This window comes from Vanessa tameamea, chromosome 3 (genome assembly GCF_037043105.1).
Source record: "Vanessa tameamea isolate UH-Manoa-2023 chromosome 3, ilVanTame1 primary haplotype, whole genome shotgun sequence".
Classification (NCBI taxonomy): Eukaryota; Metazoa; Arthropoda; class Insecta; order Lepidoptera; family Nymphalidae; genus Vanessa; species Vanessa tameamea.
Genome location: NC_087311.1, coordinates 13,607,273 through 13,620,449, shown reverse-complemented (window position 1 = coordinate 13,620,449; position 13,177 = coordinate 13,607,273). Strand labels below are relative to the sequence as shown.

The 13,177-nt window shown below is 31.6% G+C and overlaps 1 protein-coding gene across 1 annotated transcript in view; it reads right to left on the bottom strand.

The window, feature by feature from the left end:
• Window positions 1-13,177, bottom strand: part of LOC113397285 (uncharacterized) — a 39,850-nt gene that overhangs the window by 1,927 nt on the left and 24,746 nt on the right. Inside the window, exons 2-5 of the mRNA XM_026635569.2 lie at window positions 3,877-4,020; window positions 2,244-2,420; window positions 879-1,962; window positions 51-639 (exon numbers count right to left, since the gene is read on the bottom strand). Of these exons, the coding sequence (XP_026491354.2) occupies window positions 51-639; window positions 879-1,962; window positions 2,244-2,420; window positions 3,877-3,922 (1,896 nt within the window). The 5' untranslated portion in view covers window positions 3,923-4,020. The remainder of the gene's footprint in view (window positions 1-50; window positions 640-878; window positions 1,963-2,243; window positions 2,421-3,876; window positions 4,021-13,177) is intronic.

The window sequence follows — 13,177 nt, the reverse complement described above, 5'->3', positions numbered from 1 at the left end:
ACCATTAGATGGCGCATGCGCCCGTCTGCCTACATTAAAAAAATACAAACCTGGAAGGTATAGGGAGACTTCAGTGTTGCAATTTCATAATAAACATCTCGAAAATCAGCTGGAGTCGAAATTTCTACTTTAAGTGTTTCAACTGGTGGCGGTTTTTCTAGTGAATTATCTTCAGTATCGTTATCTAAAAGAGTACCCGGACCACTCTGAGAACCTGAGAGCTCCAGGTCGTTATCGGATCGTGCTTGAGGAGATAGATCATTTGATTGAGGATCATCGAGAAGAGGGTTCAGGCTTGGTGTAGTTTGTGGTTCATCATCACCGTTCATTTTGCGAATTGTTACTTTAGGTTTAGGACTAGTTTTATATTGCCAGCGTCCCGAACTTTGTGATCGATTTAATTTAAATTTATATACACTCGAAGATGCAACTGGAGTAACTTGTTCGACTGCAGTGGGCTGAATGCGAGGCTTGAATCCACGCCTGGATTGGCTATCATTGTTGCTAGATGGCGTCACCGTCGTTTTGTGGCCAGAGTTGCGATTGCTTTTTCGTCTATTTGAAAAAGGTGGTGATGATTCACTGAAAACAGACACAGTTGCCAGTTGAGCTGTGTTGGCAGGTCGACCAAAACGTGTACTGAAAATGGAAAAAGTGCATGTAAAACTAACAAAGATTCATTCATTTATTAAGCAAATTGAATATAAAGCTCACCGTCTCCTGTCTTTTTATATAATAATAAAATAAGTATATAACAATATGACGGAAGCTTATTGACGAAAATGAGTCTTTTTGTTATTCAAATGCAAAATATGCGATGGATTTTTACGATTATAAGATTTGTTAGTCATAGTAAACTTGTGACACATATACTATACCTTTGTGTTCGCTGGGAATGTGAAGAATTTCTGTTTTTAAATTTCTTGCCTTGGTTAGAAGGTTCAGGAGCATCATTCTCACTATTTTGAGATCTGTGGCGGTTCTTGTAAGAACTTCCATTATTTGTCTGCCTGCGGGTAGTTTTACTGTGATTATCTTCGTCGCTTATAGATGGAGTCGGTTCCAAACTGTGCCTATGATTTTTATTAAGGACCGGTGCTGCCGTTTTCAAAATTCTATGGGGTGGACTTGGCGATATTTTAGCTTTATGTCCTGATTGTAAAATTTTCGAGTTACTATTAAGAACTTGTGCATATTTTCCTGATATATAAGTGCCTATGACACTGGTTTCATGAACTGTTGTTAGTCCATCCTTAACTATCGTTCCCCCGAGAGTAGTAACGAGACCAACGGGATGTTCTTCATCATCAGGAGGAGGGGTTGGTTGATGTCTGTTTTTAAGATTATTTTTTGGTTTTTGTGCATGGGATTTTGACGGACGTAAGTTAATAACTCGGTATGTTTCTTCAACAAATTCAGATGGTTGTCGTGACAAGTAATCGTATTCTGGTTCACCGATATTATTTGAAACTAAAATTGCAGGTTCGTCTTCAGCTTTGCTAGATTTAATTTCCACTACACTGCTAACCTTGGAATTTATTATAGACGACGGTGGTGAGTTTTGTTTTACTTCAACCTTACTGCTAATTATGTTAGTGACGCTTTTGATTGTTTGATTTTTATCTTGTTTTTTGGATGGTGACGGTTGCTTGTTAGCCTTTACTGGTTTGGGGGTATTTTCTACAATTTTTGATGGCCCTGCGAAAACTTCGACTTTAGTTATTATTTGTTTTTGTTCTTTAGCTACTGATTTGGGTACATTTGCAACTTTTTCTTCTTTTTTAGGGGAGGAGGTTATGACAGATACAGCACTCGATGCTGCGACTGGGACTCCTGATTTATTCGTCTTATCTTTATCCGTCGTCTTGCTAGGTATAATGGCTTCCGGCTTTACATTGTTAATCGGTGGTGGTTTGGTTTCTATAATATTTTCTTGTACAGAATTTTCAGTTTTCGGTGGTTCTAAACATAAAAATATATTTAAGATTATATACTAACTAGAAGAAAGTTAAACTCAAAATTTAGTGCTATAAATTTATTTAAATAATTTTAAAATCTGATTTTTAATATAATTAAGAAAAAATTAATGCTTTAAAATTTTAAATACGTTTTCCAATTTGACATTCTACAAAATTGATATTTATCTCATTTAATGGATATTTTTAATTAAAATGGCTATATCTATAACTTAAATAATAAATTTTAAGTTGTGTAAATGTTACAAAAAAATAAAAACAAATCACCTGGTGGTGGGGCTGAGTGTGGTGAAAATATCATAACGGTATTGCCTATTGTGGTGGTGAAGTCCAGGAATCCGTATACAGTTTGCGTTATAAAGTTACCAGCGGGTGCTGGACTGCTGCTGCTGGGTGCTTTCTGTCCGCCATCGTAGAATGGACCGTTAGCCGATATTATGCTACCTGAAATATTGAAATAATAATTTATTGTACAGCACAATGAGAAAAATAAGCTACAAAATGGATACAGCCTACGGAGCATACAATTTTGACGAAATAATAGTAAAGTAAAACTTTGTGAATGTCCCGCTACTGGGCTAATATCTCCCTTTCTGAGAGTTTGAGGATACACATGTGGCAGATTTTCAACTGACACATGAACTTTTCTCACAATGTAATCCTTAATCGCTGAGTACGACAAGAATCATAAACACAAATTAAGTATATGAAAATTCAGTGATTCCTGCCTGAGTTTGAACTCACAGTCATTGCTTAGGACACTTTCTATTAACTCGGTTGTTTTTTAACAGCTGGGTTTTCTCTGCTCTTTCATATAATATAGAGTATTAATTCAAGCTTGCAGCAAATATAATTATGTCTTCTTTCAAGTATAATAAGAAGGTAAAATTATCGGATATTACGAAACGAATATATTTTTAAAATTAATGTTCTACGTCATCCCTCTTTATTAAAAAAAGGAACGCAAAGGGCCGTTATTGTATGAGTTACTTCAAATCCATTGATCAGTAAATGGTCCGTAACAGAAGCTAGGCTTCGCTTCGAAGGCTTTAGATATTAACTTTACGTACTTCGATGCGTGACACTTATCAATTGATGTGTGAAGTTGTTAAATTTAATATTTTTATTATGTTCTATGTTATGATACTGTTAAAATATCAACCAAAAATATGTTCATTGAAATATTTAGCATCAATCTTGTTAGTAGCTAAAGGAAAATAATTATGAATAAAATTATATGATAGGTATACTAAAAATATTAGGGAGATTTCTCAAATTCATCTGTTTTTATTACATTTCAAAATTCATTAAGATAAATCAATTTTATATGACGGGATTCATGCTGTCGAATATTATTAAAATGTCTAATAGGATTGCATTAAAAGATGATAACATACATAAATAAAACACACACAAATTTATTTTACGTTGTGAAATATAAATTTATGTTGCATTTTCGCATAGAAATTGGATAACAAAATTCTGGCGGGGTCGTGTCGCTATATCCTTGTTACTTCCGAGCCATTTGCCATCAAGTGGGCTGAGATAGTCCACCTTAGATGCGATCGGTATCGCCCCCACTCCAATCTATGTGTTTTCAATTACTTTGGCCTAAACATTTTCATTTTTCTCTCCCTTTCGCTGTATCGTTTGTTCGTGTTAATATTCTTGGAACGGACTGCCCAAGAAAGTCTGTTAAGTGTTTGTCTCTACGATCGATATGCGCATTTTTGTTGGCTGTTTAAATTAATGCAATTACGTTTTGTTTTTATTAATATTAACTTTTTTTTTTTTTTATTTTCATACTCGACAAAGAGACAGAGAAGAGCTCAAGACGTTAATATTCAGATATTACGAAACATATTTTTTTATATCAAATACCAGTGGCATATGAACTTACAAAGTTGGGCAGATATCGCCACGAAGATGAACATTCGTAGATCCATGGCACACGTTTTTTTGTTCTTCTCTTAATTAAGTTTCTTCCAACGATTAACTTCAACTGTGGTTAACACGCATTTTGATGAATACTCTTCGGATGTACCTGTAAAGATTATAAATAATTTATTAATTATAATCACATTTAACTATTTAGAGCGAAAAATAATTTTAAATGCGTTACAAATGCAATATTATATATTTTATTTATATATTCGAATCGAGACTATTTCTTTTTAAGGCGACTTTCAACCAATTTTGTGCCATTCTGTTTTGTTTTGTGGCTTTTAAATTTTTTAAGTTCTATACCGTCCTTCCTCATATATATCTATAGACAATGTTTGATATATAAATAGAGAGCAAAAACAATTCATAACAACATTGAAATGTCAAACTAATTTTGAAAGTTGCCAAAGCATATCGAACCCAAGCTATTGCAAAGTTCTATCTATTTGATGCCCATTTATATATACATAATATAAACATATGTTACATGATATAGAAATCTAATATATGTATTTACTAGATTTATGTATCCATTACAGTTTGCACACTATATACTATATCTGGTTTTAATTATTATTTAAATTTGTAATAGTTATTGATATCTCATAGAGATTATTTGTGAATCTGAATCTCTCAATGATAACTTTTGAACGATTATAATATAAAATTAAACGCCTACACTCCACCGGTTGGAAACTCTTTAGTTATTATTTTATACGGATCACAATCAATTATAAACACATGGAAAATTACAAATGAATATTGTATATTATCATTAACGCAGACGAGACAACGAATCAGCGCGGTTGTGGAAATAATCAGTGAAAATGCGGTTCGTCGGTCGCGTCGGCTCACTACTCATTTCAGTTGTCTATCGGTTAATCGATCACGACCAACATCGCTTTACAATGAATACGATCGAAAGCTTTCAACGATATCACCAATACATTTGAGTGAAAACGTCATTTATATTTCGAGTCAGACATCTTTACGGGCGTTGAGAGGAAAATGTGACAACTTACAACTAAAATAGACACCAAGAACTTATTTACGAATGAGAGTTAAACTGATAAGTCGTACATATGAATTTAAAGCGCAACAAGATAAGTGTGTAGGTATAATGCCTTATATTATTTATGACTTCTCACCGATATTATAATTAATTCTCAAATATATCAATTTAAAAAAACAAAAAGAAATTGTTATGTGTAATAATATTTGAATTAAAATGTAATTACTGCACTTAGTGAATAGTTTTTTCGTTTATTAACCGCAACATATATACCCCAATATATGTTATACTGCCAATGTATGTATACATACTTAGTGTTATGGCGATTTTTTGAAAGGTATAGAAGTTGATATGCTACAAAGTAATTTGGTGATACAATAATAAAAGCTACCCCATGACAAAAAATATGTATCAACTTTCACGATAATCGGTTAAATGCTGTTGAAGTCTTTTAATGTGAAACTATTATCCATTTTCATGTATAAATAATATATTTTAAATAGTTGTTGCTACAATATACTAATTATGTTTCAATACATAACATTTGTTTGTAATGTAATTTTTTTATTAATGGTAAACATACCTACAAAATAATAATAATATTTTAACAAACGATTAATACACATATGCCTCTAGTATTAAGGTTACTAATTTTATACTAAATAATTATTTCCAATATTTATTTTATTTTAAAAGAGTATTAAATTAAGGCAAAATAATTTACTAAACAATTAATTTTAATTAATCACAGAAATAAATGTATAAGCTAATTGGTTTGCAAGACCACAATTGTTTACTATGGAAATCAGTTAAACATGTACAACCGTCCTAAATAAACTCAATTGTTTGTTGTAATGTATTGTATTAACGTTTTAATAAAAAGCTTTGTAGTAGAACATATTTATTAATTAAATAATACTATGTATTAAAATAGATATCCAGGCAAATGGACTGCTTGATTGTGATGATGGTGGTCACCACCGACCGATATTAGCACTGTGAGAAATATTAACCATCCCTTATATGCAAACGTATTAAAGTTTTATTAATTATCGTTTCACTATTACTTAATTTGCAAATGGGTTAATTGCAAATAATTTCAGTAAATTTGAAAAGTAATCTACTGATTACTTTTCAAATTTACTGTTAAACTTACACTTACAGTTAAACTTAATAAAAGTAAATAAAAGTTAAACAATTAAAGCAATTGTTTATAGCTATTATTCAAATTAATATTTTTAATATAATCAATATTTTGAACAAAACATAGAAATGTAATTAAAAATTTTAGCAAAAGTTATATATAGTATTATGAATTAATATATTATGTCAACATATGTATCATTCTGATATATATCTTAGCGGACACACTGCAAAACTATGATATTTTTATCATTATTATATAAAAGAAGGACGGAAGAATATATACTGCCTATGTCCGCATAGGCTAGACGCGTAAAAAGATACGGATTCGTTTTATCATAATTATGGTAAAGAAAAATCGATTAAATTTCTAGTTCGGTATTGAAATATTTGTAATTTACGATTGCGGTTGGTAATTCACGATCGGCATCCTTTGTGGGGCTGTGGCATTTGAATTCACGAGCGAAGGACTAATCTTAAGGTCGGTAAGGTTAGCCTGGGAATTCACAATGCAGTTCATTGAGAATATCTTATAAATGTAATGTCAATGTATTTAATGTGTCCTATGAAATGGGGGCTATATAAATATGTATATATTTATGTAATTTAGTTTTTTTTTACATTCAAGAGAGTTTTTATATAAAAATAAATAACTTTTTAATATCCTTCCTGGTCAGAGACTTTCTTCTTCAGAAGAAGTTCTGAAGCTTATTAAATAATGCGGATATTTATGTAGTGTTATAAATTTACTTTAATTAACTTTAAAAAGTTTAAATAACTGTTGATAAGATCACGTTCTTTATGGAATGACGAAAATTATTTAAAAAGGCACTTGAAAATCCTAATATAATTTATCCCAACATCGAATTTTACCTAAAATTTCATCGCAGCGAATTATGGGCTTGTAACTAAATCACAATAGGACCAATAGGTAATTCAATAAGCCTCTTGGCTCGTCATGTCAGTGTTCTATCGTAGTACGTTAGCAAAGGCATCCAAGCCAAATTCCCGGTTAAATTGACAGCCATTGTGCAGAGTCCTGCCCGTCCAGCATAGCGAGGGGTATAGAAAGCATTTGAATGCTTAGCAAGTTCCGATTGCAGGCAGCTGATGTGTGAGAGTACAATTTAGGTATGTATTGAGCTTTTGTGTTGTAGTAATTATATTAAATTCACGAAGCTTCAAGCAATTATCATTGTATTTATTTATTTTAATGATTGATCAAGGGCTGAATGAAATTTAGCAACGACATGAGTTTAAAAAAAAAGATTTAAAGTTTTTTTAATTTATTTAAGGACGCATAATTTTAATGAATCATTTAAATGTGAACAATAAATAATTCATTACGTAACTATGCAATTTATTTCATTGTAAGGCATATAATATTCTAATTATTTTATATATTACTTAATATATAATATAATTTAGATTTTAAACCAGTGATATAACATTCAAATCGTATAAAACAACTAGGTCAAGTATAAATATTATTAATGATTTAATAAAACCTTGATAGTTTAATAATTAAATAAGCTAATATTTCAAATTTCAGTTACATATGTTGATGACTAAATAAGGAAAATTTGTTTTCGATAAATTTAAAATGTAGGATTGTACACTTCCATGCGATGAGCAATCTTAATCAATGCGGGTCGGCCATTTTGTGGTTTCGGCCAAATAGCAAAATGCAGGTTCGTGTACTATTTTGCTATTCGCTAGATAGTGTTCGACCACTTCGGTGCTTTTTAATTAATTAAATGGAAATTTGTTCGAATACATTTCGTATGTTTCGTTACACGTTAATCTGTTTCATTAATTCGAGTGCACAGATTGATACAAGCAGTTGGTTTTCATTAAAATTGTAATCATACGGTAATTGAAAAATAATAAATAACGTTCCAATAATACGAAGTCATTTTATACGCAATGAAATTTCGTATCTAATTATATTATTATAAACATTTAAAAATAAATTATAATATTTTTTTTATCTTTCAAATTGATATTGAAACGTTTTAATAAATAAAAAATGTATAGCATAATGTAAGATACGGCGAGATATCCCTCACAAAAGCCGTCATCGAAGGGTTGCGGAATCATTGAGAGTGCTATGATTATGTGTGTGTGCTGTGTACGTAAACGCGTGTGTGAGTGAATGAATGGACTGGTGAGTGTTTGCTCGCGAGATGGGCGCGGTGATGGCGGTGATGTTTGTGGCGGCTCTTCCTGTCTGAAACTATTCATTCAGCTGATGCATGGGTTATTTTTGTACTGTTGACGAAATAATGTTACATTTAAACTTTAATGAACCGGGGAACGAACGATAAAAAGACAAAAACATTAATTAATTATAGGTTACATTTATAAATGTCAGTAGAATGCTTGTGAAAATTTAAGCTTAAAATAGTTTACAACTTCATAGGTTAATAGTCTAATTGAAAAATGTTTTTAAGCAAAATAATATAAATACTTTTACAAAAAACTGCTTTACCGTTACCTGTTAATAAATGTGGGTCACAGATATTTTTCATCGAACTACTGTTAAAAATCGTTTTAATACGTGGATTAAATAAAGAGATACGGTTAAGATTTTAAATTCAGAAGTCGATTATTTCCATATTGTAAAAAGTATTTTATAAATAGTTAGAAAGTTTTTTTTTTTAATTACAAAACTTATTTACAATTAGATTACTTGAATAATATAGAGCTTGAATATAAAAAAAAATATACTTTTTTTGCAAACCGTATAAGCTGTGTCCGACCAGCTAGGTGGCTGGTTCATCCCTCTATTCAAACAAAATTTAATGAGGCGTACGCTTATACAGGAACGTGGGCCTTTAGAGATCATATGAGATCAACGCTTCATTGTGCTCAACTATATGAAATTGCTATAATTATTTTTCGTAAAAGTAAATACTCTTGAAGGATCTTGAACATGTTGCGAACTTAAATTCGACGTATTTTTCAAAGGTTTGGTAGCAGTTACATACGATCTCCTTATTAGGAGCCAGAACAAAAGAGGATTTGTCCCGTAACATTTACTGATATAAATTTCGGTTTTTCATAATAAACCATTGCATACCATTCATATTCGATACAATCAAAAGATCAAGGTTTCCGTCTTTCCGACTTTCCGTCAGGAGCCTCTTGAATCTTTGCCTCCTATACTAAAAAAAAAAGATAAGAGTGACGAATGAGAATGAAAAATAAATCATCGATCGTTATCGAGAAATTCTCATCTCATTTTTAATTTATTGTTATTTTAAATTGAAAATTTAAACTGTATATCCTATTATAGTCACAGCAACGCTTAATTATTTCATTGCTCATTCCCTCCTCGTTTCCATTTAAGGAGATTTGGAGATTATGCCAATAGGCATACAACAGATGTGTGGAAATAGATGTGTCAGCATTTCATCCGATAGATGCATGTTTCTCACGATCTTTTCGCAACTGAACACGACATTAATATAAACACATGACAATTCAGTGCTTGGCCAAGTTAATACCTGTGATCTTAAATACGGATCACGACTATACCTTAATCAGTTTTTGTATCTAGAAAAGGAGCTTGAACCAGTCAGTTAAGTACTGTCATCTAAACTGTAGTTGCGTGAAAATAATATGTGCATTAAACCGATCATCGATTTCGGCGAGATCTCTCACCAAATAGCGGCATATTCGGTTGTCCTTCCCGCGAAATTGTTCAATAACGGTGGTTGTAAAATGCTGTCCTTTGATTGGTTCACGCTTATAATGAAACCGCATCATTATTGTATTTATAAATAAAAGTAAATTAAATACATTCGTATTAAACGAATGTGTTTAATTTACTTTTATTTACTCCGTTTTTAATGTAAATTGATAATAGCCCAAATATTAACGGCCAAATTGATCTAAATTTAAATGTAACCGAACGTTCGTATCTCTTTCTTATATGAATAGAATATCTGTTAACGTATCTAGTAAAAGTAGCAGTCTTTTATAGTATGTAATGGTATACAGTTATATTTATATTATTCTTTATATTACCAGAGGACTTCTTCCTACGATCCAAAGAGGTTTTATTGGTTCTAGTTTAATACTTATAATAGTTGTCTAAAATTAGTTTAGTAAAGGCTTTAAAAGTTACACTTTTGGGCAAAAGCCTTATATCGTTTTGAGGAGGAGACGTAGAGCTTATTCCAATATGCTGTTCCACTGTGAGTTGGTTAAATCGAAATATTCATATAGATTTTGAGGTTATAATGGCAAAATACGTTTATCGATATTTGCTTAGCGTCGTAACGGATTGCTATCATATAATAGGGATTTAAAGTAGGATTTACTTGAATGTTATATGAGACGATATTGAATACGGGAAGCGTAAGCCTCTTTAGAGATTTTTCAGACATCTTATCAAGGTTTTAATCCACGCGTCGGAAATGTGAGCGTGTCACGTATTGGGTGCAGATTTTATGACTTTCTTTGTCGACGATGGGAACATTATTATGTACAATAAATAATTGTATAAAAACTGCATAACAATAAAAATATCTAAATAGTTTATATAAATATATATATTGGACATTTATAAATATAGAAATTGTTAATAAATTGGATAGAATACCATTTAACGACTTTTAGAATATACTGTAGCTCGACAAATGTAATTTATTGTGTGAATATAACGGCAATCGGTGGAGTCGTTCATAAGATACGATACACATTAACCGAGGCAATACCCTACCTATAATATATAACTATACAGATTTAGGATACATTAAGGAGATTTATTATATAGATTAGATGTGCCTATGTATCAATTCTAGTTATATGGCTGTTTATACGAGCTCTCTGTTTTTTTTTTGTTATTTGGTGGGCGGGCATATGGTTCACGTGATGGTAAGTGGTAACTCCTGCGACATAGATATATTGGAGCTGTAAAAATATTAACGTTCCTTGCTGTTTGTCGGTAGAATATCTGATGATTTGCGTATCCGGAAGGGTTTACACACCTCCCTACCATCAAGTTAAAAGAAGGCTAATATCTTAGAGATTCGTAACTCGTAAATAGCATTTACCAGTAAGATAAAACAAAGAAAGACAAGTTACTTATTTATGTAGACATGTATATAAAAAAACGTGTTCCTGTTGTAAATACCGATCGATTTATTCAAATTGTTATAAGTTATTCCTCAACACGTATTGTTGCCCACACAAAGGTATAAAAGCTGCCCAACGTAGTGTATAAGCTCGAGATGAGTATTGTTCGTTAAAATTGACGTTTTCGACCAAGTCTATTGTTCAATAGACAACAGACTGGCCGTTGCCTTTATATTCCGAATTTCGGTAACAGGTTTTGCAGCGTAGACTACAAGTGATCTATAAAGATTTCATAAAGTATAATGGAGTATTTATATTTAATTATACCTATTTATATTTTTGTTAAACAATGATACAAAAGCAAACACAATAGGATTGAAAGAGTGAATTCAGGCGAAATTTATAACACAGAATGAATTGAGAAAAAAACAATTCTATTTATTGTTAAAAAAAAGCCGTGGGCGAAGTCAAAACTTATAAAATATCGATAGTTTTTAAATTATGGGAAAATAATGTTTTGAATTGTAAGCAATATGTTGCGGTTCCAATCGTATCGGTAGTTTACAATGTCGCGAGATAGATTATAATCTACAGATATTTACAATTTTACAGGTAAATATTTACGACCGTAAAGGAAAGGTAGGTTCGTTATATATGGAATTAATATTTTGAAAATTGCCTTATTTTAAACATTAGTTGCAATGGTAACAGTAAAAGGAAAAAATAAGAATATTATATAAGTAAAGAAATAATCAGTTTGAATACTTTCTTGCAAATACGCAATATTTGCAAAACATTGCTCTTAGAGTATTGCGAGATTATTTCAGTTAATTTATTTTATTATTATAATAAAGAAAGTTTTCTTTAAGCGAAAGATTCACGTCAAGGCTAGTAATCTGATTAGCATAGAAGTTATACTGACTTTATTTATGTTGTACAATCGTATATTGTTGATTATGTTAACGCAAACAGATCCGAGGAATCTTGTCACTCTAAAACTTTGTGTGCGAGAAGCGCTTATATTAAAAGAGTCTAAGGAAAAATCCTGTTAAGATATTAATCCATGTTTACGAATAAAACAGAGTTCAGTTACAGACAATATTATGTTGAAACATTTTTTTTTTATTTCTATTACTCGCAGATTAAAGTCCAGAAAAGCCGAATTCATGTTTTTTAATTTGTCTAATCTTGTGCTTGGTTTTTAAGGAAGACATGGCCACGAAACCTGCATATCTGGTAAAAATTCTGTCATATGTTTATCCAACTACTGGCAGTAGAGCAGCTTGGTGGAATGAGCTCCACCTTCTCCTCAAGAGAAGAATAGACTTTTGAGTGGCGTGAAATTAACAGGCTATTGTATAACTTAAACAAAACAAATACAAATTGGAAATATTTATTTAATATTATTAATTTCCAAAAGAAAAAGTTGCGAAACTGCGAATACTATGAACTACACGCTCAGGGTGTTCGGTGCTGTTTTGGCTGCAGCCCAGACACGTTTAGCATTTTATTCAAAGCGTTGACGTGAAGGATAAAGTTTTATTATTTTACTACTTTGACGTGATCTGAATGCACCTGAGTCATACATACAGTACTGATATAGCTTATTCAAGCTAAATAACTATCTATTTTCGAGATAATGCTGAAGCACTGTTTAGTTGGTTTTATATTGTTGATGGATGAATACACATAATGTCCTCTATACCGATTACGGTCACGGAGGGCATTCTTACATGACACTAATCAACTGGAAAGGATTATGGTGCTGATATAGGTCTCTGTTCTAACCTCTTCTTTCCTTACTCCCATATTTACATGACATGGCAATCTGTAATGGAGACAGAGAGAAGTCATGCCCAGGGCATCGTTTTATGAATGTCTTACTTTTCGAATGATGTTTGACGGAATAACCGATGAGTTTTTTTTGAACCCGATGTTGAACCATATACCTCATGATCTGCTGCCGAACGAGCCAGTTACTAGACAAACGAGGCAGCTGTTAAACAATATGTAGTCT